The 26,847-nt window shown below is 52.8% G+C and overlaps 5 protein-coding genes across 5 annotated transcripts; 3 read left to right on the top strand and 2 right to left on the bottom strand.

Annotated features, from left to right (window-relative positions):
• Positions 1–11,275: 11,275 nt before the first annotated feature.
• On the top strand, positions 11,276–13,269 carry THITE_2116292 (uncharacterized protein). The gene is made up of 4 exons (XM_003653675.1): positions 11,276–11,766; positions 11,835–12,015; positions 12,088–12,664; positions 12,730–13,269. Exons 1-4 carry the CDS (start codon positions 11,702–11,704, stop codon positions 13,152–13,154), a joined length of 1,248 nt encoding a protein of 415 aa, XP_003653723.1. The 5' UTR covers positions 11,276–11,701; the 3' UTR covers positions 13,155–13,269.
• Positions 13,270–13,350: 81 nt separating this feature from the next.
• On the bottom strand, positions 13,351–15,450 carry THITE_2116289 (uncharacterized protein). Its single transcript, XM_003653674.1, has 4 exons — positions 14,995–15,450; positions 14,535–14,916; positions 13,657–14,462; positions 13,351–13,585 (listed from the first exon to the last, which is right to left on the bottom strand). Exons 1-4 carry the CDS (start codon positions 15,151–15,153, stop codon positions 13,538–13,540), a joined length of 1,395 nt encoding a protein of 464 aa, XP_003653722.1. The 5' UTR covers positions 15,154–15,450; the 3' UTR covers positions 13,351–13,537.
• Positions 15,451–17,164: 1,714 nt separating this feature from the next.
• On the top strand, positions 17,165–18,729 carry THITE_2116286 (uncharacterized protein; the record flags this gene model as incomplete). Its single annotated transcript, XM_003653673.1, has 1 exon — positions 17,165–18,729. A coding segment is annotated over exon 1 (1,286 nt), but the record flags the coding sequence as incomplete, so codon positions are not given.
• A 211-nt stretch (positions 18,730–18,940) lies between these two features.
• Positions 18,941–20,135, bottom strand: THITE_151093 (uncharacterized protein; the record flags this gene model as incomplete). The annotated part of the gene is made up of 2 exons (XM_003653672.1): positions 18,941–19,836; positions 19,901–20,135. The coding sequence occupies 2 exons, from the start codon at positions 20,133–20,135 to the stop codon at positions 18,941–18,943; spliced, it is 1,131 nt and encodes a 376-aa protein (XP_003653720.1).
• Positions 20,136–21,507: 1,372 nt separating this feature from the next.
• Positions 21,508–25,847, top strand: THITE_65959 (uncharacterized protein; the record flags this gene model as incomplete). The annotated part of the gene is given in 5 exon segments (XM_003653671.1): positions 21,508–21,989; positions 22,080–23,220; positions 23,308–24,029; positions 24,515–24,635; positions 24,651–25,847. 5 exon segments carry the CDS (start codon positions 21,508–21,510, stop codon positions 25,845–25,847), a joined length of 3,663 nt encoding a protein of 1,220 aa, XP_003653719.1.
• Between the last annotated feature and the right edge of the window lie 1,000 nt (positions 25,848–26,847).

Genomic DNA, 26,847 nt, shown 5'->3' with positions numbered 1-26,847 from the left:
ACTTTAATTACTATATACAAGACTACTGAAATAAAGTAATCTAAACTAAGTTTAGGAGTCTCAATTATATACTTCTAGCTATATATATAGAGCGGTTTAATAGCTAGGGCTTTAACAAGCTACCTAAGTAGGCCTAAGCACTGATTGTATATAAGCTGTTAATAGTATATAAGTAGTTCGATACTAACGAGCTTCTCGACTTCAATAGCATTTTTATACTAGACTAGTTCCCTAGTCTATAGTATAACGATAGGCAGTGGTAGAGTAGTATAGTAGCTATCTAGCTACTATAGCTAACTACCTAGAGTACTGCTAATATTGCTACTAAGGTCTCTACGCTTAGGTAGGCTACTCTAGACGAACATTGTAACTTAGACTACTATAACGTAGTTAACTAGACGGATTCAGTGGCTTAGCTCTTATAGGATACCCTAATTCTAGAGCTAGTTAGTATCCTTCGCTATAGGTATATATAGTTTAGGAGCTAGTTGCTCCTCTACTTATATATTTAGCATTATTACTTATTAACGAACTTATTGTAGCTAGAGCACTTCTAGTAGCTAGTTAGTATCTTAGAAACGAAGGGGTTTAGGATATACTATAGCATCGTTCTATAGTTAGTAGATCTTACTAATTTAGACAAGGTCTCTATTAATCGGTAGCTATTTCTATAGGTCTAGGAGCTGATATAGTTGCTATAAACTATGATATATAGGATCTAGGATAACGTATAGGTAATATATAGCTTATAAAAGGATCTTAACTATATTCTAAGGAAGCTATTAGGCAAAGTTTAGAAGGATCTACAATAGGTTTAGGCATTAGATATTCCTTCGTTTATATCTTAGCAATAAGCAGTAATATATAGTTCTCTAGTTAAGTGCTAGCTAGCTATTGGACTATACTACCTTACGTCTTTATTCCTACCTCTAACTTTAAAGAACTTTATAATAACTAATAGCTAGAAGTCAAAGGATTAGTAGCTAGCTAGTTACTAGACTATAAGCGAGTTGCTTAGTTCCTAGCTAATTAGTATATTTAGAAAGGAGTTTCTATAATACTAAAATATAGTAAGTGTTACTAATAGTCTAAGTCTTAGCCCCTCTATAGCTAAACTTTATAGATGTCACAGCAAGGCAAAACAAGTGCTAGATGACTCGCAGCTAAATTGATCCTCGATTGACGAAGACTTCAAGTCTGAGGAGAGAGAGGAAAACTATCAACATATAGGTAGAAAACTGTGCTCAAATACCTTAGGTGGTACATATAGACAATTTATAGTAGGGTTGCAATTTGTAGTAGGGCTACAAAGTCTATATATTGCGAGGTAAGACGTAGTTCGCCTTATCAACGCGTTTTTCCTTATCGGTAAGTCAACCCCTCCTTCCTAATCCGGAAGTCGACTCGAATCCTATAAATCTACCAACTTAGGAGGTCATATAAGTGTATAGTTATATAATAGGTCTATATACGAGTTATATAACGGTGGTCAATGTACTATACCGTTATATCACCCCCCCTTCGAAAAAGCGTTGTACCTATACAACAGATATATTGCGGTCCTCTACTAGCTATTAGTAATCAGAAGAGTTGGCTCATAAGCCTATTTTTTACGAAGTTTATATAATTGAGTTCTATAGGACTCGGAAATCTACCCTACAGCCTATTAGGCTATATAAGATACTACATCTAGGCCAATAGGTATATAAGGGAGCTAGGATAAAATGTTATCCTACGACTTTATAGTAGGTTTATACATATATACGACGTCTCCTAAATCGAGTTGGATCGTATTGTCCTTTAGGTACTAGTAGGTTATTATCTAGATGTTCATTATCAAAGTAATCCTCCTCATAAGCTTTTAGCTATTATAGCAATCGCTAAGGTAGTCTAGCTACGTAGAGGAATTCCTTATAGAACTCCTAGAGGTGGTATAGTATATTTTTAAAATTAGTAGCGTTATACTATTTAGGGTCCTCGCTCTAACCAATCTATTGAGCGTAATACTAGAGTTTCCCTTTAAATATCTAGGAGATAAGAATCTTTTCAACTTACTATTCTAATTCGCTGTCTACCTCAATTAGCGGCTTAGGCTAGGGCTCTTAACCTAGTAACAGGTTATTCGGTACCTTTTGGAGTCGATCTAGGATAAATACCGGGTATATCTTCTAAGTCTTAGGTAGCTTTAGCTTATAGGAATAACCCTTCTTAACAATGATTAGAAAAGGCTTAGCGACTAGATAGTCGAGCTTGTCGCTTAGTCGGTTTGTCTACTAGTAGCCCTTTGTAACGTAGACCTTCTAACTAACTTCAAATTCTTCTAGCTACCAATACTTATTTGCTTACCGCTTTTAGGCTTCCTAAGCTTTCTATATACTTTCTCTAGTGAATTAGATAGTGGAATTGATTTTAGAGAGTATCTTCTACGCTTTAGTACGATTAAGCTTGTCTTTAGCGCTACTAAATTCTTAAATATACTTCTACTAATTGTAGGTCATCTAGAGGAGTATACTAATCTCAACCTTGAATAGGGTAAGGCTAGTAGACAAGTAGAGTAAAATAGCTTAAGTAAAATCCATTGTAGATAGTAATTCTAACCAATTGTCTTAGAAATAGTTAACGAAGGGGAGTAGACACTAGTCGAGATATTGATTTATAATTTCGATCTACCTATCTATCTAGGGGTACTCTAAAGAAGAGAGGCGTAGGTTAATTCTAAGGATCTTATAGAACTCGTCCTAGAATACTAAGATAAACTAAGGACCTTAGTCTAAAGTAATTGATTCTAAGGCTTTATAGGTATACTAAATATATTGGTAGTAGAGTTATATTATCTCTTTAGTAATAGTAGTCTTATAGTAGGGGAGTAAATAGCTACGCTTCTCTAAGCGGTCTACTACAACGAAGACTTAGTTATAGCCTAACTTATATTAGGGCATTGCGTAGAAGTCTATAGTGATATACTACCAAAGTCTTACAAGGACTTCTAGGGGCTTGAGGAGGCCTAGTAGCTTATCGCAAGGTATATAGGAACATTAGCAGGTCTAGCAATTCCTAATAAACCTATCGATATCTCCTATTTACCCTAGCTAGAAGTATTGTCTCTAGACCAACTCTTGTATCTTGTTCCTACCTAGATAGGCTATAGAGATCTAGTTATAAATCTTAGCTAATAGGTAGGTTTATAGGTAACTATCTAGTAGAACTATTAGCCTCCCTCCCTTTAGTAGAAGGCTACTATCGCTTAGGGTCTAATCGGTATTATTCCGGTAGACAAGCTCCTAAAAACTCTCTAAGGCTTCGCTCTCTCAATTTGCTTTAAGGATAGTATCTACTAGTTTATATCCTTTAAGTCGTTGTAGACGAGACGGCTTAGATTCGTTGGCTTCGATTTAATAGATTATATACTATAAGTCGCATTTAGCAAGCTCCTTAGGTAGCAACTCTAGCTCCTCTAGGATCTATAGGTCTAGCTTGCTCTTAGAGAGGACTATCTAGGTATAGTAAGCTTCTTAGACTTCCTTCTAGGTAACGAGCTCCTTAGCCTTGTAGGACAAGGTATTGGTAACGGCGTTCTACTTGCTAGGTTGGTAGACGATTTAAAAATCTAGGGTAGAGAGGAGCTTAGCCTATCTAGCTTATCGTATATTGAGTAGCCTCTTTTATATAAAGTATTGCAACGTATAGTAGTTAGATAAGATATTGAACCGCTACTAGAGGCTAAGTAGTATTAGGTACTATTCTTCAACGGTATATACAATAGTAAGAAGCTCCTTATTGTAGATAGGGTAATTGCTTTCTAGTTTAGACATCGTTCTTAAGAAGAATATAACGGGGTACTAACTATCGTTGTATTTCTACTAGAAGACTCTAGCTACAACTCTACTAGATATATCGACTTTAATTCGGCTCTCTCTAGTAGGATCGTAGTGTTTAAGGAGTAGGGTATTGGTCATTCGCCTCTTAAGTTCTTAGAAGGCTTCTTTATACTCTTCGGTCTATTTGAACGGTTTTCCCTTGATGGTTAAGCGCTATAGGGGACGTACAATCCTTTTATATTTATAGACAAATTAGTAGTAAAAGTTGTAGAATCTAAGGAAGGCTTATACTTCCTATATAGTAGTAGATTGGTCCTAAGAAACTATCGTCTCGATCTTCTTCGAGTTTATTTAGACGCCTTTAATACTGACGATAAACCTAAAGAACTTAGTTTCAGTAGTATAGAATTCGTATTTTTTAATGTCCGCCTAGAGACCTACTTTGTATAGCTTCTAGAGGATAAGTCATATATACTTATGATACTCTTCCTTGTTCTAAGAGTAGATGATTAGATTATCGATATAGGCAATTATAAATATATTGAGGTACTTAAAGAACTAGGAATTGACAAATCGCTAGAAGGTAGTAGGTCCATTGTATAGGCTAAACGGTAGGACTTTATAGTGGAATTGACTATATTAGGTTTAGAAGGTTGTTAGGTCTTCGCTTCTAGGGGTAAGTCGGATTCGGTAGAAGGCTTACTAGATATCGATCTTAGTAAAGATTTTAACGTTTCCTAGTTATTATAAGGTTTCGTCAATATAAGGTAGTAGGTAGTGGTCTTTGACAATAACCTTATTTAAAGTTTAATAGTCGATATAAAATCTCTAGGTCCTATCTCCTTTAATAGCAAAGAGTATAGGGGAGCTATACAAGGTAGTACTTAGTTTAATAAAACCCTTCTATAGGTTCTTAACTAAGTACTTTTTTATAGTCTCTAGCTAGTCAAAGGTATAGGAGTATAAAGGGCTTACTCGCTAGGGTGATAGTCTAGTAAGTTTAATCTTATAGTCGTATTTATATCTTAGTAGTATTTCGTTAGATTCCTTTTTTAAGAATATATCGATAAATTCGACAAAGTAAAGGTACTTCGTAATCACTTCTTTAACTTAGGCTTAGACCTCTTTGTCCTTATTGTTAGGGAGTTTACTAGTCTTTTTAGCCTTAATAGCTTAGTCGATCTAGGCGATTATAATAAATCCTAGTATAGAATTCCTTTGTCGGTTTCCCTTAAAGAACATTTTGTTAAAGGCTATAGTGGAGATGACTATAGCTTTGATCGAGTCTTCTAGAATCTATAGTCGCTCGCCCTCTTCTACCTAGGAGGCGGCCTATTCCTCCTCTTCTTTAGGTGTTATAGGTCGAGTATAGGTTCTTAGGGAGATGAATTCCTCTCCCTTTAGTGCTCGGTCTATCTTCCGAAGGCTATCGTCCTATACGCCTTTGAACGATACCTTCCAAAGGGGTTTCTTAGGGGGCTTAGTAAGATTACTCCTAGTGGTATATATTTTAGAGACTTCGAGTTATACCGATTAGTATAATCCTAGGCTTGTCTTAGGTTATATTGATCGATATATTCCTAGATCTTCAATAGGTTATACCAATTAGTAGGATTTATTAGGTAAAGGTTTAAAGAGTATTTCTCTATACTTTAGTATTTATAGCTACTATTGAGCCTTCTAACGCTAATCTTAATACTCTATTATTTAGTCTCTTTATTTAATATCCTTTTAGTATTTAGGGTTTAGTGCTTTAGGAACAAAGGAGTTATAAAGAATCTTAAAGATATAATTCTATTCCGGATTATATAGTTTGTCTTTAGGCTAGATTAGTCGATATTAGCGAACATCTAGTAGAATGTTATAATAAACAAGCTACTATTGGCCTAGTAATAGCTAATGCTTCTTCCCTATATCGAAGGCTAAGAATAAAGTATCCTTCTATATTCTCCTATCAATTCGGAGGTCGAGTCTTAGAATCGAGTCGATAGGGTCTATAGATCGGCCTTAGAAGTCTTTTATAGAGATCGGAGTCTTAAGTAGTATCCCCTCAACGCTAAGTTTCTTAGCGATTCGCTTTATATAGATTCAATCAAGGAAGGTATATCCGTTTACTCTAGAGTCAACGAGTATAATGATAGTAATGCTAATTCTATTAACAGCTAATATATAGAGGAAGAAGAGACTTCGACTACCTATAAGCTACTAAAGGTCTACCTAGGTAACTGCTAACCTAATATCTAGCCCTAAGCTAGAGTCTACTTTCCTTAGGGCTCTTAGTTTTCTAATTCGATAGTCTTAGTCTTATTTTCTTTAACCAAGTTCATTATTTTCTCTAGGTCTACCTTTATCTTCTTAATTATAGCTACAATATATTTTAAGTATTATACCTTTATATAACTAGTCTCTTAGTAATAGAAGTACTTACCCTCCTCTTTTAAGGTATTATACTCCTTTTAAAAGAGCCTAGAAGATTCTAATTTAGCCTTGTCTCTACTAGAACTATCTAGCTAAAGGGTCTTTTCTTTCTTTTTTATAGGAGCTATTCCTCTATTCAGTTGTCTAGATCCTAGTAAACTAGATTTTCCGTCTTTCTAATCCTTCTTAGCTATCTCCTAGAGTAAGGAGAACTAGTGTCTAAAGTGAGTAAAGTCGTTAAAGCTAACATTCGGATCGACTAGGTCTCTCGCTATCTAGAAACGTAGGCTCTAAGAGAGTCGAATATAGAATTCTTCTTTCTACTTGTCTTTAGGTTTCTTAGACTTAGTAGTAAAGTAGATAAACTTAGTAAAGAACTCGTAGTAGGGTATAGATCCTATCTTTAGGACTATAAAATCGTTCTTTATACAATAGAGTTTAGTAGGATCGGTATAAAATCTATCTAGGAAGTCGAATAACTCGTTAAGATTAGTAATCGGCTCTACTATATCCTTTTCGAGGTAAAGTATAAGAGCCTCTATTACTTTGCTACTAATGAAGGACATTGTATATCCGAATTTCAAGTCTTCTATTAGAAACAATTTGTAGTTCCCTTTAATCTTCTAAAGTATAGCTACCTTCTAGACCAAATACTTTGGGTCTTTGCTATTAGTAAACTTTTTAGGGTTAGTAATCTTTGTAGTTTTCGTATAGGTTGTAGGTTTAAAAGTCTTTTTAGTCGTTGAGATTAGATGATTGAGGTTATATAACTCTATATATATCTCGGTTTATATCGGTTTAGTTTAGGTCGAGGGTATAGCTTAGCCCTATAGATCGACTATATTAGCAATCTTCTTAAGGAGTTCTATCCTCTTATTTTCTAATGCTATCTTATTATATAAGAATACCTCGACTTAGGTATATAAAGTAGAAAGTTCTTCAAAGTCAAGGATATTACTTTATTCTTATTTAAACTACTAAACCCTTGTAAGTAGCACTATTATCGAATTGGCTAGTATATTGTAGATAACTCGTAGGGCTATAGCCTGTCCAATTACTATATTGCGCTATGTAATAATCGATCGAATTATCTTAATAAGATCGTTGCCTTGCAACTAATCGACCTATTTAATACTCAATAGCTAGATCTCCTTAGGAACGATCGATTCGTCATCCTAAGGAAAATAGGCAATAGCAATATACTTGTTTTTAAGCCTTAAATAGCGCTCAATCAAATCTATCTCCTATTCCTTAGCTAAATATTTAATTTAGCTAATTCGATCGAAAAACTTAGGAATAGGATTTATAAGTTCGTATTCTTCGATTAAGTCGATAGTCATTTAGATTCAAGAGTTAAACGAAGTTAAATCACCGATCTTCGATTGAATTTAGATACCTTGGTTACCTCCTACATTGAACTTATAGAGATCTACTAGATTAATCTTCTAGGTATTCTAGCCCTATTCGATAGGCCTAGGAGTATAACCTACGTTCTCTGTCTTATAAGCCATTGTCGGTATTGTGCCTCTTTTGGGACTTCTTCTATCGATCGATATAGTTGAATCGCCTCGACGGGGTGATCGTACTACTTATCGCTAGTCGATCGGAGGTTGCTTCGCTATTAGCAACCTATCGTATACTTGACGGTTTGTCCTTAGTACTAATTGGTTCCTAGCTAACCTATTGCACTACACTGTTAGCAAGTCGAAGGTTCTATCAGAGATTCGGGTTCTCTAGCCAACTAAACTAGTCCTATTAGGAAAAACTATATTAGATATTGTATCGCCTTCGTAAGCCTATAGTAGTGAGACTTGAAGTAATATTATAGTAAGGTAAAACAAGTGTTAGATGACTCGTAGCTGAATTGATCCTCGATTAACGAAGACTTCAAGTCTAAGGAGAGAGAGGAAAACTATCAATATATAGGTAGAAAACTGTACTTAAATACCTTAGGTGGTATATATAGACAATTTGTAGTAGGGCTACAATTTACAGTAGGGCTATAAAGTCTATATATTGCGGAGTAAGACGCGGTTCGCCTTATCAGTGCATTTTTCCTTATTGGTAAGTCAACCCCTCCTTCCTAATCCGGAAGTCGACTCGAATCCTATAAATCTACCAACTCGGGAGGTTATATAAGTGTATAGTCACGTGACAGGTCTATACGCGAGTCATATGACAGTGGTCAGCGTGCTGTGCTATTACAATAGAGTTGATCGAAGTTTCTAAAAGGGGGCTTAACACTATATAAAATCGTAGATAAATAGAAATTTTATTCTAACCCCTAAGCTCAGCTTTATAAAGAAACTAAAGAAGGAATATAAATATAAAGGAGGTACTAGCTAGCTACTTTTCTATTACTAATCTAGATACTTTGTAGTTAAATAATTCTAAAAAATGAACAATGTTTACTCTATATAGTTGATATTGAAACCTTCGATTCTTTAAGAACTATATAAATATATAGGTTATACCTCTTTCTACTACCTTAGAGCCTTCTACCTACTTCTACTTCCTTTCCTTCTTCTAACTTTGTAGCTATAGCTATTATTGCCTATCTACCTATATATACTACTATTATATAAGTTAATTTAAAGCTATTTCTATCATCGCTATCGCTAAAAAGCTAATTAGCTATATTATAGCTTTAATCTACACTTTTTATATACTCTATAAGTTAGTTAGGTTGAAAAATTAGTCGAAATTATAGTAGTAGCAGTAGTATTATAATTAGTAGTAGCTAATTAAGTTATATAGCAACTTTAAATACAACGATATAAAGCTATATAAGGAGAATAACCCCTTTACCACCATTAATAACAACATTTCTACTACTAGCGAGTAGCTAGCTCCTGCTACCCCCCTAGCCCCTACTATCAACCTTTCTACTGCCCTTAACCAATAGTAGTAGCGCCTCCGGCCCTACCCTATACGCCCTATACGCCCTACATCTACTACTACTACTACTACTACTACTATCAACGAAGGTGCTACTAGTGAGCAGCTAGCTCCCACCGCCTCCCCTACCCTAGCCGCCGCCCCTCCTACCGCCCCTAGCTAATAGTAGCAACGCTCCTATACCTGCTCTATACGTTCTACGCCTACTACTACTACTAACACTAGCACTAGTAGTAAGAACACTATTAGTAAGTAGCTAGCCCCCCCGCCTCCCTAGCCTCTACTACTCTTAGCTAGTAGCAGTAGCGCTTTTATATATACCCTACGCCTACTACTACTACTAACATTAGCACTAGCAACAAGAACGCTACTAGTAAGTAGCTAGCCCCCCCCCTCCCCCTACCCCCTCTGCCCCTACTACCCCTACTACCCCTGCTACCCTCGCTAATAAGGGTAAGTCGAAGCCGGTTATACCTAACAACCTTTAGAAGCGTCTAGCTAGGTCTTTAGATATAAAGTCTTTGGTAAAGAGTGCTATTTAGATACTAATTAGTAGCTAGCTAACGTTAAGTAGGCTAAAAAGAAAAAGGAGGAGCCTAACTATAATAAAGTATAGGTGGTACTATATATAGTCTACGTTATATATATCTATAATAGGGATATATAGGCTTACTATTTCTAAGAGAGTAAATATAGTATTGTATTTTTTAATATATTAGGTTTATATTTACTAACTAGTATATAGATCTAAGCAATATATACTAAGAATATACTAAGTAGAGCTATACTAAGTCCTACATTTTTATAAATAATATTAACTAATAAACGACTACTAGTCTAGTACTAATAAACTACTAGTAGCTACCTTTTATAATTTAGCTAGAGATTATTAAATAATATAAGCAAGTCCTTAAAGTCGATAAGGATAAGCCCCTATCTACTAACCTTAAAGCGTAAAATAGGTGTTTAGTTATAACTATTTATAAGTTATATAGCTCTATAGCTACCTTATATTTATACCTAACTAACTAGTACTAAAAGGTATAATATATAAGGAGACTACTACTACCTTGCCCCTAGCTAACGCTAGTATATCTACGTCTAACGCTCTTGCTACCTCTATAGCTTACCTTTTACTTACTAAGGCTAAGCCCTAGTAGAGCATTGAGGAGGGAGTTGCTTTAGTAGCGAAGCGCTAGGCTATAGCTACTAAGTAGCTAGCTACTGCTACTAAGGAGTTAGCTTAGCTAGCTTAAAATGCTCTAGTAGAGGCTAAGTAATATACTAAAGCCCTAACCTAGATATATAGACACTTTATAAATATCGAAAAGAATATTATAAATATACTATACCTCTACTTTATAGCTAGCTAGTAGCTAATTAGTATAATATAAGGAAATTTAAAGCGAGAAGGGTAGTAAAGATATAGATAAAGATAAAGGTAAAGTAGATATAGATATTTAAGTTTAATTCTTTTATTTTAATACGTTTTTACCGCTATCTAGTAGCTAGCTAGGCTCTATCTAAGTCAAATATAGTTAGTCTTATACTTCTCTAGCCTAGCTATAGCTTTTATATATAACCTATTCTTATATAGCAAGATAGTAGTAGCTTTGAGGTAGGTTATATTACTTACTACGTAGACTTAACTAATATAGCGTAGATATGGCGATAGCCCGTAGCTAGCCCGCAACGTAAGCGTGCTATTACCTACCTTTAAGCGCGCTATACCCTGGAATATATACGAAGACCCCCTGCCGGTACTGCTGTAGTACTTTGAGTTGTAGTAGGGGGGTGACGTTGATAGGGGCTGGAAATTAGTCTTGGCGGGACCTCTTTAACGACGACCCCGAACACGATGCCGTAGATTCGGATTGCAGCCACTCCACTCGCCTCGTCTCGTCCCGTCTCGCTCGCTACAAGAGGATGCAGCACCTAAGCCCCGCATCAGCCTCTTTCCACACTGCACTTGTACATCGTGTACACGACCGCTCGCCGCTCTGCCAATCTCAACAATCCACGGAGCAGCCATCGACGCGGAAGTGGAGCTGATGCCGAAGGCCCGATGAGCCGGGGGCAAGGCTCGTGGCGAGCATGCTATACGGAGTAACTGCCTTTCTCATTTACTCCGACTTTGCTTCCCTGCCACCGCGCCAGCGGGATGCGCAGGTTTTATGTGAGAAAAAAAATGGCGGCGCTCGCAACTGCCGACAGCGGAGCCGGGCTCCCGTTTTGGCGGTCCGCGGCATTGCTACGGCTTTCCCCGCAGAGCCGACACGGCCCAGCCGGCTCGGGTCAGTTTACCCCAGGCCCAGGCCAGTGACAAGAGGCCGAGAGATGCCTCGGCAAACCGGCCCCCACCGTCCCACCGCGGAATGGCATCGTCGCCGCTGCCTGCTCTGCCCATCCACCGCCGACAACGTTGTCGCCACGTATATCTGAGCTGTTGCTGGCTTCAATTTGAGCCGGAGAACCCGACAAAGCGTCTGTCTGCTGGCCCCGGATTCTGCCTGCGACTGACCGACTAACCGAGCGACCGACTGCATCTGACTGATCTCGCTGCGACAATGGCGGTCGAGCGGCTCGGCTCCATCCTCAAGCACCTGTCCCCGGGCAGCGCGCTGTCCCAGATGTTCGCCCCCTGTTCCCTTGCATCCTCCCGGTTGCCCGCTTGGATCACTCTCTGACGCCCGGCCACAGCACCAGCAAGAATGCCGACGACATCGTCATCACGCTCGCCGTGCGGACGCCGCTGACCAAGGCGCGCAAGGGCGGCTTCAAGGACACCAGCCTCGAGTACCTCATCTACGCGCTGCTGAAGGAAGTGCGCGAGCGGAGCAACCTCGACCCCGCCCTCGTGGAGGACATCTGCCTCGGAAACGTGCGCCGCCGCCGTTACCCGTGCCCGCATCTGCTCATCTCCCCGTCCCGCTGACAGCCGTGAGGTCCGCAGGTTTCAGACGGCAAGGCCGCGTACAAGCTGCGCGCGGCCCTGCTGGCGGCCGGCTTCCCCAATACGACCAGCGCCTCGAGTCTGAACCGCTTCTGCTCGTCCGGGCTCAAGGCGGTCGCCGACATCGCGCACGCCATCAGCAGCGGCTCGATCGAGATCGGCGTGGCCATCGGCGCCGAGCAGATGACCATCGGCGGCGACGCGCTCCAGAAGCCGTTCGACGAGGAGGTCACCAAACACTCGCAGGAGGCGGTCGACGCCATGCAGCCCATGGGCTGGACGAGCGAGAACGTCAGCCGCGACTTCGGCGTCTCGCGCGAGGCCATGGACCGCTACGCCGCCGAGAGCTTCCAGCGCGCCGAGCGCGCCCAGAAGGCCGGCCTATTCGACGACGAGATCGTGCCCATCAAGACGCGCGTCCGGGACGCCGCCGGCGAGTGGAAGGAGGTCACGCTGACGCGCGACGACGGCATCCGGCCCGGCACCACCTTCGAGGGCCTTTCCAAGATCCGCCCCGCCTTCCCGCAGTGGGGGCCGACCACGACGGGCGGCAACGCCAGCCAGGTGACCGATGGAGGTGAGTCGCCAGAGGGGTTTTTTAGGTGTGTTCGTCTGGACAGCCCACTGACACGGCAAGCGCAGCCGCCGCCGTGCTGCTGATGAAGCGGTCGACGGCCGTCCGGCTGGGCCAGCCGATCCTGGCCAAGTACGTCGGCTCGACGACGGCCGGGCTGTCGCCGCGCATCATGGGCATCGGGCCGACCGTGGCGATTCCCAAGCTGCTCGCGCAGCACGGCCTCACGCTCGCCGACGTCGACGTGGTCGAGATCAACGAGGCCTTCGCCAGCATGGCCGTCTACTGCCGCGACACGCTCGGCCTCGACTGGGCCAAGATGAACCCGCGCGGCGGCGCCATCGCCCTGGGCCACCCGCTCGGCGCCACCGGCGTCCGCCAGATCGTCACCGGCCTGAGCGAGTGCCGCCGCACCGGCAAGAAGATCCTGCTCACCAGCATGTGCGTCGGCACCGGCATGGGCATGGCCGGCCTGTTTGTGAACGAGCAATGACGGCGGCATGGAGCGTGGACTCGTGTATAATTTATACTTAGCGGCAGCCAGTGTTTTGGATAGCACGTGTCTGTGTTTAGCCAGTGGCCAGATGACGCGGGCGAGTACAGAGTAGACGAAAGGGACGTTCGCGTATCACCGGGCCGTCACCCATGCAAGGGACACTGCAAATTGGGCACCCAATTTCCAGCCGAATACTGATACACATGTTGCTACCCAGCATTCCAAGCTACGCCCAACAGTGCCAGAAGCGCTTCTCATAGCACACACATGGTTCTCGGGGAATCCGAAAAAGCCCGCCTGTTCCAACCCGAACGCCGGGGGGAAATGCACCGTTTCTGGGCCGCTGGGGCCCACTCTGCCTGCCGTATCCAAAGTCCAACTCACCCCTGCCTGTTCGCCGCGAGCAGCTTGTCGAACGAGGCGGGCATCTGCACGGCGAACTGATGTTAGCCAAGTGATCCCCTGCGTCCCGCGGGTGACGTGCAGAATCAGAGCTTACCTCGGGCCCGACGACGCCCTGGTTGGTCAGGTACTTGAGCACGCCCTTGATGACCTCGAGCTGCTCGTCGGCCGTCAACTCCATGATGGCCAGCTCCATGACGTGGCTGACCGAGGACCGCTTGAAGGCGATGAAGGTGTGGTAGTAGATAAAGGCGAACAGGCCCATGATGAACTGGCAGTCCATGCGGTCCGTCATGCCGCCGTGGCCGGGGATCGAGTCGCCAAAGTCCTTGATCTTGAAGGTGCGCTTCAGGCCCGAGGCGAAGAAGCCGCCGAAGGGGGCGATGAGCGAGGCGAAGCTGGCCCAGAAGAAGGTGTGGATCTGCATGGGCGCCATGGTCACGCTGAGGGAGTAGCCGGCCGGCAGGAAGAAGAGCGGCGGCGTCGAGTAGACGCGCGGGATGAAGACCGGGTTCGGGTCGCACTCGAGGCCGGTGAACACGTTGGCGCCCAGGTCGGTGGCCGGGCAGATGAAGTACTTGGACCGCAGCAGCAGGCTGGTCAGGCCGACGCCGAAGAGCACCGTCATGACCCAGGCGCCGACGAAGCCCTCGACCGTCTTCTTAGGCGACAGCTTGATCAGCTGCGTGCGGCCGAAGGTGATGCCGCAGACGTAGGCGAAGATGTCGTTGGTGATGACGAGCGCGGCCGGCAGGAAGAACCAGATCAGACCCTCGAGCACGTTGTTCATGATGAAGTGCGCCTGCACGACGATGAGGAACAGGGCCATGTGCGTCCAGGCGAACTGCGAGAACTGGAACTTGAGGTGGCCGGCCTTGAGCGAGCCGACGAAGAACACGAAGCCTTGCGCGGGAGAGGACGATCAGCCAGAGTTAGCCCAGACCAGACCGTGCGAGAGAGAGCGCAAGGACCCACCAAACACGTAGAGGATGAAGCTGATAAAGCGGTGGTGCGTCGCCAGCGGCAGCAGCACCTTGTCGACCAGCACGATGTGCTTGAGGTAGTAGACGACGCTCTCGCCGTATAGGAAGTACATGGTGGTGGCCAGCCAGTACCAGTTCAGGCTCTTGGTCGACCGCAGGTCGCGGGCGCGGCTCGGCACGTTGGCGATGGCGATGACCTCCTTGAACGACACGATCTGGACGGCCGTGATGATGACCAGCACGTAGACGTGGCCCATCAGCAGCGCGGCAAAGAAGCCGCCGATCATGACGAAGGTCCAGAAGGTGCGCGTGATGAAGTTGGCCTTTTTCTTCTCGTACTCGGACAGCTGCTGCTGCTCGTCGGACGGCGGTTTCTGCGGGCGGGGAGGAGGGCATTAGCAGCCGTCAGCGAGTCAGGCCGTCGGCGGGATCACAGGCAGTCTTGCACGCACCTCCTGGATGTTGTCGAGCGTCCCGAGGGCCCGCGCCTTGCTCGGCGACGACCCTTCTTCGCTTATGTCGCTGAAGCTGGGCCGGCGGCCGTCGGCATGGCCGTTGACATGTTTGCTGCTGTGGGGGAACTTGACCCCCCGGCGAGATCTGCCCGTCATTGGGAAGGGCTGTTGGTTGTGCTGGGCGCTGGGCGCTGGGCGCTGCCGGTTGCTCCGGCGGAGGAGGGTTCACTGCGCGAGGAGGCGCGGAGCGGGCTTGGAGCTCGGCTCGTTCGGGGGAACCGGGTCGCCGAATTGTCGCTGGGTCGTTCGATGAGGTCGTTCGACAATATAAAGGACCACGATCCGGTGATTCCTGCTGCGTGTCGCGCACGGCGGGATCCCCAGGGGGGTTGTCTTGAGCGGCCGGAATGAAGAATGCTTGGTATGGAGTTGCTGGCCGAGGCTTAGCGTCCTGAAATTTCGACCCTGTCGGGGTGCCAACGTTACGTCAATTGTGCAGGGGCAGAACCTCGGGGCTGTGGCGGCCGCCAGTTAACACACTGCACCGCTGCATGCCCGTTGACTCAATCCGCATTCTTCTTCGAAATATAGGGATATTCCCCATGTTACTTTGCTTTTCTGCTTCTCATTTCTTCCTTTTTCACCTCCGTACTGCTCTAGCGATCCCCGGTAAGAATCAGAGCGTAACTAAGGTACCTATGTGACATCCGTACGGTACAGGTATCCATCCGTATTCTGATTGCACCGGGAGTCCTACAGTGGAGACTGGTGCCGTAAATCGCATTCTCAGCACAAATTGGAGAGATCGCACGCCGAGAACCGAGTCCTTGATGCGACAGGGTCAGGGCCACAGGGTCAGGGCCACAGCTGCTGTCAGAGCGCGCCCCCATTGGCTATCCGCGAGTTACAAACGCAGCGACCGCGACCGCTTCCCTGTGCTTCAATTGCCCCCACACGCTGCGCGTCACACGAGCAGACGTGAACGGCGCAACGCTCAACACCGCCCTGCGAGTTCCAATGCCATGGCCAGCGATGGGCCACGCGAGCGCCTGCGACCATGGATGAGTTCTCGGACGACGGCTTCGACGAGCTGAACGACACGGTGCTGCAGGAGCTCGAGGACCGCGCGCTGCAGCTGACCCAGGCCCCGAAGCAAGCTCCGACGCAGGCCCCGACACGAGCCCCGACGAACGACGGCTTCAATTTCGACGATGACTTCGACGATGACGACCTTGACGACACTGTCGTCGTCGACGAGCACGCACAGCCGCCGCCCCGCCCGCCGCCGCCGCCGCAGTCCCTGCCCGCCCAGCAGCCCCGCCCGCCGCACGGCCGTGCTCCCGGACCGACCCAGCGATGGAATCAGCCCCCGCATCTGCCGCCTGCGCGGATACAACAATACCCGCCGTCCCGCCCGGCTCCGCAGCCACAGCCATCGCAGCGTTATCCCGCTGGGCCGTCACAGAGGCTTCCTGTGCTGCCGCCCCCCAGGCCGCCCGCCCGCCCGCAGCAGCAGCCGCAGCCGCAGCAGCCGCCCCGGCAGTCGCAGTTCGCCCGTCCGCCCCAGCCGATCCCGGCCGGCGCGACCAACCAGAACGAGATCATCGCGGCCCTGCAAGCGCGCCTGGTCGAGCTCCAGTCGGACCTTACGGACGCCAAGGGCGAGGCCGCCATCCTGCGGTCCAGGTACGAAAAGAGCCGCGCCGCGCACGAGGCTGACGTCGCTCGCCTGAAGAAGGAAGCCGCCGAGCAGCTCGCCAAGCAGGAGCGCCTCGCCGAGCAGGCGCGCGCCGCCGAGCGCACCGTGGCCACCGAGCTGCAATTCGCCCGCCAGGACCTTAGAGAGGGACTCGGCCGCGCGAAGGCCAGGCGGAAGGATGCCCCGGGCACCCCGAAGAAGGACCGCACCTGGGGCATGGCCGACGGGTTCGACGGCGTCGAGCTGCTGTCGAGTCCCACCAAGGCGCAGACGCTGCGGCGCAAGGACCCGGCCGGCGAGCGCACCCCGACCAAGGGCAAGAGGAAGCGCCCGACCGTCGACAGCCCCTCTTTCGCTCTCGAGACCGACACCGGAGACGCCCTGTTCGGCGAAGCCCACGCCAGCACGCCGCCACTGCCCCCAACGGCCCACCAGCCCTGGCCCGTCGACGTAAGTCCGCGCCATCCGGAAGATGCGCACGTGGCTGACTGTGCCCGCAGTTCCTCCGGCTCTTCCTCGACCACGCGGCGAGCCGAGGCCAGCCGCCGACATTTGATGCGTTCTCGCACTACGCCTTCCCCTCGGATCCCAAGCGGTCACTGGCTTCCATCGTCTTCCACCAGCTGCCCCAGATGGGCAAGCCCGGTGAGCCGCTGCGCCTGCTGGTTGACTTCGCCGACCTGCTTATCGAGCTGTGGCACCGCTGCCTGACGGAACGGTACTACGAGCCGATCTACTACCTCGCCGCCCTGCTCTCGTACGCGCTCGAGCTGAACACCGTGGATGTCGCCCCGCATGTTATCTCGTCGCTCATCCCCGTATGCGCGACAACGTGCCGCCTCGTAGCGCTACCTCGTCTCCACGGCGACGGCGACCTGTCCGAGCACTCGGACGCCGTCACCCAGCGGCTGCGCCTCAACATCGACGTCGTCCAGTGCCTTTCGCTGCTCTACCTTGCCGCGCTGGGCTGCCTGCCACGGCCCCTGGGAGAGTCCGGCCCCGCCGACGCCCAGACCGAATTCTGGAGGACCATGGAGCTCGAGTTCGCCCTGACGATGCTCTCCCCGAAGCACCCGGAGGCCGACTGGATGGCCATGATGTTGCTGCTACGGACTTCGGCCGCGCCCGACAGCATCGGGCCGATTCCCTCGACAACGGACCTGCCGAGCGGCCGTACCAAGGTGCGCAGCCCCGCCGAGGCTGCGGCTACCGTGATCGACTGTGTCTCGTCCTTCCTCCGCGACTCGCCGCGGTGGGCAGCGCCGGGCTCGGCCAAGGAGACCGCCGTGCGGTCGGCCGCGCTCGGGACGCTCGCCGTCTTCGCAACGAGCCCGTTCGGTGCCTTGCATCTTGCCCAGAGCGACGTCGCCATCCCGCGGCTCGTGGCGGTGCTGTGCTGGGCTATTGACCGGCTGTACGACGCGGAGCTGCCAATGACGACGGCCGAGTTCGTGGGCACCAGCGACTCGCTCACGGAACCGGGCGACCAGATGGATGTGGACCGCAGCGTCGCGAGCGAAACTCATGCGGAGGGCGATGGCCCGATGGCTGTGGAACCGCGGGAGGCCAACGCCAGGAAACCCAAGTTGCCGGACTTGCCAGAGGAGGAGCCGCCCCCCGAAGAGTTGACGCCGGACCCGATGACGGTGCTATGCCAGATCATTGCGCAGGCCACCTGGCTGCTGCATTTCCTCGCCACCGACCCGCGGACGGCCGACGCGGCGAATATCCCGGCGAAGCTGGCAGCCTCTCACGGCGGCTCGCAGCGCTACTACCTCGCGCTCGCGCGGCTCAACTTCGCCGAGGAGGACCTGGTGCTCGAGGCCGGCATCGACGCCGAGACGGTCGAGCGGGCGCACGAGCTGCTGGAGCTCGCGGTCACGCCGGACGAGGGCGACGAGATCAGCGAGTTATTTGATTGATTTGGTGGTGCGGTGAGAGGACTTGATACCCGGGAGTTGCTAGGGGGAATCGCTACATACGCTTTGCCGAATTTACGAGAATCTACGATGGGAGAACCGTACCTTTCTCTCAATCATATTCAGCTGCCGGATGTGACGGGTTGACATCTACCTGCGAGGTCCTGGGTCACCGATCCTGAGTTTCGGCTTGATGCCGCACTAACTCTTATCACGCAATGATTACTAGGAGCAAAACGCCCTGTAGATACCCAACCGCCTCCAAGGCCCATGCGTGTGACCCAACACGACTCCCGCCCGGTCGCCGCAAGGCCCCCTTTCAAACTTAATACCGACCCGCGGTGGTCCCGGGCGCGTTTGCACCCGGGAGTTCTGCCGCCGTCTCGCTCCATGCGCGTGCCGGGCTGCCGTCGGCTTCTGCAACGCGGAGCACCTGCCGCGAGTCCGCCTCCCGCGCGGCGGCCGGTTCGCCAGGCGCCTCGTGCGGTCCCGGCTCGGCTGCGCAGGAGAGACGGCGGGACTCGGCATGGAGCTCCGGCTTCAGCACCGCGTCATCCAGCGCGTCTGCGTGCTGCCTCCCGTGCCCACGCGGACCGACGCCGCGCAACCACGACGGCCCCCCGCGCAGGCGGCCCTTCTTGCGCAGCCGGTAGAGCCAGGCGACCCCGGCGAGCAGGATGACTCCAACGGGAATGAGCACGCTGAGGAGGATAATTTTGGTTTTCCTGGATGGGTACCGCCCGTCAGGTCTGCGCTCGCTCTCCCAATCCTGTCTATGGTTGATAAGCACATACCTCGCGGCCTCCGCGGGCGGCCACCTGACCGAGACGCCGTCCTCAGCTAGTGCATCCAGCACCTCCTGGTCCCTGTCCCGCCAAGCGACGATGATAGGGCTGGCGGTCACGCTGGTGTCCGCATCTCCAAACGCGAAGGTGGCCACGGCGGTGTGCGGCGGCAGCGTGCTGTCGACGGCCGTGGCGTGCGGCACAAAGTCGGTCGAGACCACGCAGATCTGGTAGTCATAGAACGTTAAAGAATAGGTGGAGTAGGAGCTTCGAATCACCCGTAGCGACAGCCCAGCGTCAGCAGCCGGCGAAGGTAAAACTGAAAGCGACGGCGGCGAAGGAGAATGTTGTGAAACATGGGGGTGCACAAACCCAGGGCAGCAAATATATCTGGTGACGCTGTCGTCGTAGTTTTGGCCGCTGATGGACCAGGTGACTGGAGTGCTGGCATTAGCACGGTGACAAGAGATCACGCAGGGACCAGTCGCTCCTCGGCGTACATGGGCCGGCATAGTTGTAGCCGACCGGGCAGATTCCCGGCGAGTACAGCTTGACGAAGCTAGTGGCGGGCGAGACCAGCGCGGACGTGGGCGGCGGGAAGCAGTCGAGGTCGGTGCCGAGCGTGAAGCCGGTGGGCGAGCCGGAGATCTCTGTCGTGTACGTGGTGGTGCTCACGCACGACGCCGGGGGCGTAAAGAGCCGCGTGGCAGGGCCCTGATTCGGCGTCGTCACCATTGTCGTGTTCCTGCAGGTGCCTGTTGGCAGAGCAGAGGCTGGCCGCTGACGGCTTCGGTGCCGGACAAGGTCGCAATAGACGAAAGGGAGAAGGAGAGAAGTAAGCTTCGCACTGTCGACCGCTCGAGGCCCAGTTATCAGCTGAAGGCATGCAGGCCCGGGCTAGTAGGCTCGGCAAGCCACTCATTTGGCGGTGAAGTCCGAGCGCCAACTGAAGGTGCTCGCGCAAAGCGATGGTTCTTGGCTGCAGACAGCTGAAGCAGCCGGGCGCAATTGTTCTCATTCGCCACCGAAACTGAACTGGTTCTCCCTTCGCTGCGAGGTCTGCACGGAAGGTAGTCCGCGGTCCTCTCCCACTGCGACATCGCGTCACCTGGATTCAACAGGGGCCCAGGAGTGACGCTTTGCCTCGGGCCATGTCCGGCGCCTATTGGTTCACTAGTCTTGCCAAAGGTTGGTCACCGTCGACGGGTGACAGGCCACCGCGTTGTCGAAAGCTCGGAATTCGCGCCACGGAGAGCTAGCAGTCCGGGCACACCTGCCGTTGCGTCGGCGCGCGCCTGGTGCGCCTGGGCACAACCACTTCTGTAAGGGCCATCTGCCGCAGAGCCCAAGGCGCGGGCCCGGGCGGCTCCCGAAGAGGGAACTACGAGAAGCTGGATGCTGGAACTTACAACGACCCCGGATCGCCATGTTGGTCTCCTGGTGAATTTGGCGACGCAACGACTCAGTTACTACCTAATAAACCATCATTAGGATTCCCTCCCGCCAAAGGATCCATGGATGCAGCAGGATTGACAACATCTCATCGAAGGTAGGCTGTTTTCAAGACGGAGCATAGGGGCGAGATGCCATTCGGCAGTAATGTCATCCGCACACGGTTGCTCTGTCGATATGTCAGCCCCACTGGCCCCAGACATGCCTTGAGTCGTGGGAAGTGAAAGGAAAGAGGAAATGCATTGATTTTCATTGGAGAGCGAGCTTCGCATCTTCCACAGGGCGGGGCCGGCTCCGCGATTTTCCGCAGCGATTTTTGCTCCAACTCCCCACACTCGGACCCTTGCCGAACCACGGGAGGCCCGCCTTCCGAAACCGCAAGGCTTGCCCCCGTCCTTCAGGCTTCCTCCGTTTCGCAGACCGCTCCCAGCCAGACCGCTCCCAGTGTTTGCCCCACCGATGGCCGCAGACTGGAACGAAGAAAAGGCGCCTTGCACCGAGCGCCTGCACCCGACGCTGTGGCGCACTGTCGACGGCGATTGACGGCTGCAATCCGCACTCTTCTGTCGCGTCCCGCGCGCCGATTCTGTCCCTCCCCCGCCCCTCCCATTCATCGATGCTGCGCTCTCGGCGCCCCGCGAGGTGACACCGGACCATGTCTTCTCGGCCGCACCCCCGTCCGGGCCACGACCACGCGCCCGCGCACCCCAGCGGGCTGCGGAACACGTTCACGGTGTCGTCCGCCAGCTCGACCGACGAGCCGTCCGAGCCGTCCGAGCCGGGCTCGCCTGTGAGCCACGCCGTCTCCGTCCCGCCGCACCGCCATGCCGCCGGCCCCAGCAGGCCGCGCCCGACCGAGGCGACCGCGCTGCTCGACGCGCTCGACCTCCGCGAGCAGGCGCACGAGGGCCCCTGCTCCCACGGCACCTTTTCGCCGCGCCCGACGAGCCCCACGGGCAGCAGCCTCGCCGCCGACTTGGCCAGCCCGTCCGAGTCCGAGGGCGAGGGCGCCGCCGACGGCCCGTCTGACAGACCCGGCAGCTGGAGGAAGCGGTGGGCTGCCAAGATCCGGAGCAAGAAGATGAGCGCGACGAGCGCCCTGGCCCGGCGTCACGGCGTGAAGCACTCTGCCTTGATGTGAGCGTCGAGTCAGGCCCCCAGCGGCCGTGAAATCTCCCTTCCCCCGTCCTTCCCCCCAGCTGCTGCTAACTGCCCCGCGCACCCTAGGTACCTCTCGTACTACCTCCCCGTCATAGCGTGGGCGCCCGAGTACAGCTGGTCCTACTTCAAGGGCGACTTCGTCGGCGCGCTGACCGTGGCCGGCATGTACGTGCCCATGGCCCTGTCGCTCGCCGACAATCTCGCCCACGTGCCGCCGCTCAACGGCCTGTACTCCTTCGTCTTCAACCCGCTCGTATACGCCCTGCTCGGCAGCTGCCCGGCCATGGTCGTCGGCCCCGAGGCGGCAGGGTCGCTGCTGGTCGGCACCGTCGTCAAGACGAGCGTCGACCGCGGCCGCACCACCGACGACGACGCCACGATGCACGCCCGCCTGTGCGGCATCGTGGCCGGCATGTCGGGCGCCATGGTCCTGATCGCCGGCGTCGCCCGCCTCGGCTTCCTCGACAACGTGCTCTCGCGACCGTTCCTGCGCGGCTTCATCAGCGCCATCGGCGTCGTCGTCGCCGTCGACCAGCTCGTGCCCGAGCTAGGCCTCAGCGGCCTCGCCGACCGCGCCCACCTCGGCCACGCCAGCAGCGTCGACAAGCTCGCCTTCATCTTCCGCCACCTCGACCAGGTGCACACGCTGACCCTGGCCGTCGCCGCCACCAGCTTCGCCGTCATCATGGTCTGCCGCGAGGTCAAGCGCCGCCTGCAGCCGCGCTACCCGGCGGTCGCCTACGTCCCGGACCGCTTCATCGTCGTCGTGCTGTCCGCGTTCCTGGCATACTGGTACCAGTGGGACCGGGCCGGCGTCGCCGTGCTCGGCAAGGTCGAGGCCGCCAGCGGCCACCCGTTCACCTTCCGCTGGCCGCTGCAGCCCGCCAACCTGCCGCACATGCGCGACGCCATGAGCACCTCCTTCCTGATCGCCCTGCTCGGTTTCTTCGAGTCCTCGGTCGCTGCGAAGAGCCTCGGCCCCGACGGATTCGCCGGCATCCAGCTGAGCCCCAACCGCGAGCTGGTCGCCCTCGGCACCGCCAACATCGTCGGCGCCTGCTTCATGAGCCTGCCCGCCTTCGGCGGCTACGGCCGCAGCAAGGTCAACAAGGCCACCGGCGGCCGCACCCCCGTCGCCTCGATCCTGCTCAGCGGCCTCACTCTGCTCTGCATCCTCGTCCTGCTGCCCTACTTCTACTATCTGCCGGTGAGTTCCGTCTAGCGTCCTTCCCCATACAGGTCCGTGTGCGCGCCTCTTGGCTCCCGCCCAGCGCCCCGGCTGATCCGCCCCCAGAAGCCGGTCTTGTCGTCGCTGATCAGCGTCGTCGCCTGGTCGCTGATCGAGGAGTGCCCCCACGACGTGTCCTTCTTCGTGCGGATCCGCGCATGGCAGGAGCTCGGCCTGATGACGGTCATCGTGCTCGCCACCATCTTCTTCTCGCTCTCGTTCGGCATGGCCATCGGCGTCGGCCTCTCGGTGCTGCAGGTCATCCGCCACGCGACGCGGCCGCGCATCCAGATCCTCGGCCGCATCCCCGGCACCAACCGGTTCGAGAACGCCGAGGCGAACCTCGACCGGCTCGAGTTCATCGAGGGCTGCCTGATCGTCAAGATCCCCGAGCCGCTGACGTTCGCCAACACAGGCGAGCTCAAGGCGCGCCTGCGCCGCCTCGAGCTGTACGGCACGGGGCTCGCCCACCCGGCCCTGCCGCGCCTCCGCCGCGAGGACTGCAACCGCAACATCATCTTCGACATCCACGGCGTCACCTCGCTCGACGGCAGCGGCACCCAGGTGCTCGAGGAGATCGTGCGCGACTACCGCCAGCGCGGCGTGCGCATCTTCTTCAGCCGCGGGCCGGGGCGCGACTCCCCCTTCGGCCGTCTGCTGCGCCGCAGCGGCATCGTCGACCTCGCCGGCGGCGAGCACCACTTTGTCGACGACGTGCACGAGGCGCTCAAGCTGACCGAGGCCGAGGAGGCCCGGCTGGGCGCCGCAGACGGCCAGAGCGGGCTGCCGTAGGCGGGCGGCCGCAACCGGCCTTGCTGCGTTGGATATTCGGGCAAAGTAGCGGCGTTGTTTTGGTTGGAATAGACTATCCGTTGCTGGCAGACAGCAGGCCCAATTCGCTCTCGTGAAGGATGCCGTGCGTTCTGTTTCAGTTGCCGTTTTTTAAGAGACAGCGGTGTTGTTGCCGCCGCCCCTTGGCTGTTGGTCGTTCCGTTCGTAGTTCATCACAGACAAAGCCTTATCGAATACCGCACCAGGTAAGAGTTTGCGCATCACGATCACCGATTTCGGGGCCTGCCATCTACCAAACCGATCGACAATTTCTAGGGAAAAACGCCGCCCAAACGCATTGATGGATTCGATTCCTCCCAGCCTCGGGTGCCCGTTGCCAAGACTATCGAAGTCAATCAGAAAATGGTGGAGCTAAACACAAGTTCCATGCCACAATGTTGTTCGGGGCCAATAATTCTGCCTATCAAGTTGCGGGCTGGAGACCGTGTGGACGACATCGATGCGAAGGGCGACGACGGCAAGACACCATACAGACCACCACGGTTTGGCCGAGTAGGTACCTCTCCGATTCAAGGAGCTGGCAAACGTTGACAAACGGACGCGTTGGGCGTTGGTAGCGCCAGAACGGGAAAGCTGAGCAGGCAGCAACCACCAAACAGACCGTCAGACCCGCGCCAGACCCCGCACGCACAACTACACAACCTCACCATCACCCGATCCTCATGTCGCTGTCAACTGTGAGCCGCCGCGAGCGGATCCTTGGCGCCCTGCTGGGCGTGCACGCCGGCGACGCGCTCGGCGCCACGGTCGAGTTCGCCGCCTGGGAGGACGTCCAGGCCAACTACCCCGACGGCGTGCGCGACATTGTCGGCGGCGGGCCGTTCGGCTGGCCGCCGGGGCACGCCACCGACGACACGGACCTGACGCGCGCCGTGCTGCTCGCCTACCGCGACGCCGCGCAGCTGAACCCGCCCCCGCTGCCCCCGTCAGCGCCGCCCTACGTCGTCGCGCGGGCCGCGCATCACATGGTCGACTGGTACGAAGGCCGCTGGCCCGGCCGCACGCCCGGCCAGCAACCCCGCGACGTCGGCCTCGCCACGGTCATTGGAATCACCAAGTTCAAGAAGACCGGCGATCCGCGCACCTCGGGCGCCGGCGAGGCCCTCCTCGGCAACGGCTCGCTCATGCGCTGCATCCCCACCGCCCTGTTCCAGCCCGACGCAGAGAGGGCCTTCGCCGAGACGATCGACATCTCGGCCATCACGCACGACGACTTCCACTGCACCATCGCCTGCGCCGCGTACAACGCCGTCGTGCGCGCCCTGGTCGACGGGACGTCGCCCGAGGGGGCCTTTCAGGCCGGCAAGGACGCGGTGGAGCGGGCGGCGGCGGTCGCCGCGGCGGAGCCCACGGCCAATCGGCAGGTCAAGATGGCGCGCGCCGCGCAGAAGGTCGGCGCAGCCATGGACGCGGGCAAGTCGCTGATTCGGGTGCGGGACCTGGCCGAGAACGGACCCAAAGGAGCCGCGAACGCGTCCAAGGCGCTGCTCAACAAGGCGTCCGGGTACGTCCTCGAGTCGCTGACCCTCGCCGTCGCCGCTCTGTTCGATCCGCGCCCGCTGGAGGAGGTCCTAATCGACGTGGTGCGCTTCGGCCAGGACGCCGACACGAACGGCGCCATCGCCGGCGGTCTCCTCGGCGCGAGGGACGGCGTCGACGCGATCCCCGCGCGCTGGAGAGAGAAGCTGCAGTTTGAGAAGGAGTTTACCGAGGTCGCCGATGGCCTCTTGGCGCGGCAGGACAGTGGAAACTAACCAGCTGGCCCTCTCGGCATACTGTTCTCCGGTTGCCTGAGCCGTTCGTCGAAGTTTGCTTCGGGATTTTTCCACACACCATCGCGTCTTCTTGGTGGAAACGGTTACAATTTCGTAAATATCTATGGCCAATGGAAGAACTAAACTCCATATGCATATGCCCCTCGATATCACGTTCAGCATTCTTGAACCCTTTTGCCCGAGGAGCGTGTTATTCAAAGGAGACACTTATCTCCAAGTCCCGATCTTGTTTAATGTGATGTTGCAATAGCTCCACCCACACGGAGCCAGTCAGCAGTGCGTGGATCAAATCAGTTGTGCTCACGTAAAGATGTTCGAGATCCCTCTGTGAGTCCTCCACTCCCACGAGCGGGCGACAATGTAGCGAAAATGCCACTTCACCGACATCTTACAAACCTGTGGGACAGACGACTCGGTTGAAACACCGGCATCGAAGTGAATGGGCGGCCGGACAAAGACTGTGCGTGGTCACGTCTAACACTCCCTGTCTCTCCTTCGCCCTTTGGTAAGGGGCCTGGAAGGCCGGCATGGTACCTAGCCAATATGTTGCAATCCGAGACCGACCTGTTGAGCGCTGGTTGGAAGGCCGGAGAACACAGAGTCCCGGTTCAGCTCAACCAGGACAAGAGTGTGCGCCCACATTCGGCAGCATGATTTTATCCGCCGAGTCGTCATATTAACTGGACAAGCCTCTCTCATAGTTGAATCCGCTCGCGGTTGCCTGCAGAGCCTGGAAGAAATGCAATGGGCCCCAGTGAGGTTAGTCAAGTCCATCATCACCGTTGATGTCTGCCGTCTCTCCAAGGGGTCCGCCTGGCCCAGCCCTAGATTGCCGCCCGTTTAGCATGAATGACCACCGGTCCCCCCTAAGACACATTTAGGCAAAAGTCTACCCCACGAATCTCTGCCGGTCGAGCACGCCGATCAGCGGCACCGGTACTTCATCCGCACTATACAAGCCCATGTATTCCCGGATCCA

The sequence above is a fragment of the Thermothielavioides terrestris genome, chromosome 2, assembly GCF_000226115.1.
Source record: "Thermothielavioides terrestris NRRL 8126 chromosome 2, complete sequence".
Lineage (NCBI taxonomy): Eukaryota > Fungi > Ascomycota > Sordariomycetes > Sordariales > Chaetomiaceae > Thermothielavioides > Thermothielavioides terrestris.
Note: the sequence above shows the minus strand (reverse complement) of the source record. Positions and strands in the feature narration are given on the sequence as shown.

Bases quoted from the DNA above. Each gene is read 5' to 3' on its own strand.
- THITE_2116292 (XM_003653675.1), top strand. From the start codon at position 11,702: ATGGCGGTCGAGCGGCTCGGCTCCATCCTCAAGCACCTGTCCCCGGGC. The intron at 12,016-12,087 runs GTGCGCCGCCGC...TGAGGTCCGCAG, and splicing joins AGGACATCTGCCTCGGAAAC to GTTTCAGACGGCAAGGCCGC. The intron at 12,665-12,729 runs GTGAGTCGCCAG...CGGCAAGCGCAG, and splicing joins CAGCCAGGTGACCGATGGAG to CCGCCGCCGTGCTGCTGATG.
- THITE_2116289 (XM_003653674.1), bottom strand. From the start codon at position 15,153: ATGACGGGCAGATCTCGCCGGGGGGTCAAGTTCCCCCACAGCAGCAAA. The intron at 14,917-14,994 runs GTGCGTGCAAGA...CCCCGCCCGCAG, and splicing joins CGCTCGACAACATCCAGGAG to AAACCGCCGTCCGACGAGCA. The intron at 14,463-14,534 runs GTGGGTCCTTGC...CTCCCGCGCAAG, and splicing joins CTTCATCCTCTACGTGTTTG to GCTTCGTGTTCTTCGTCGGC.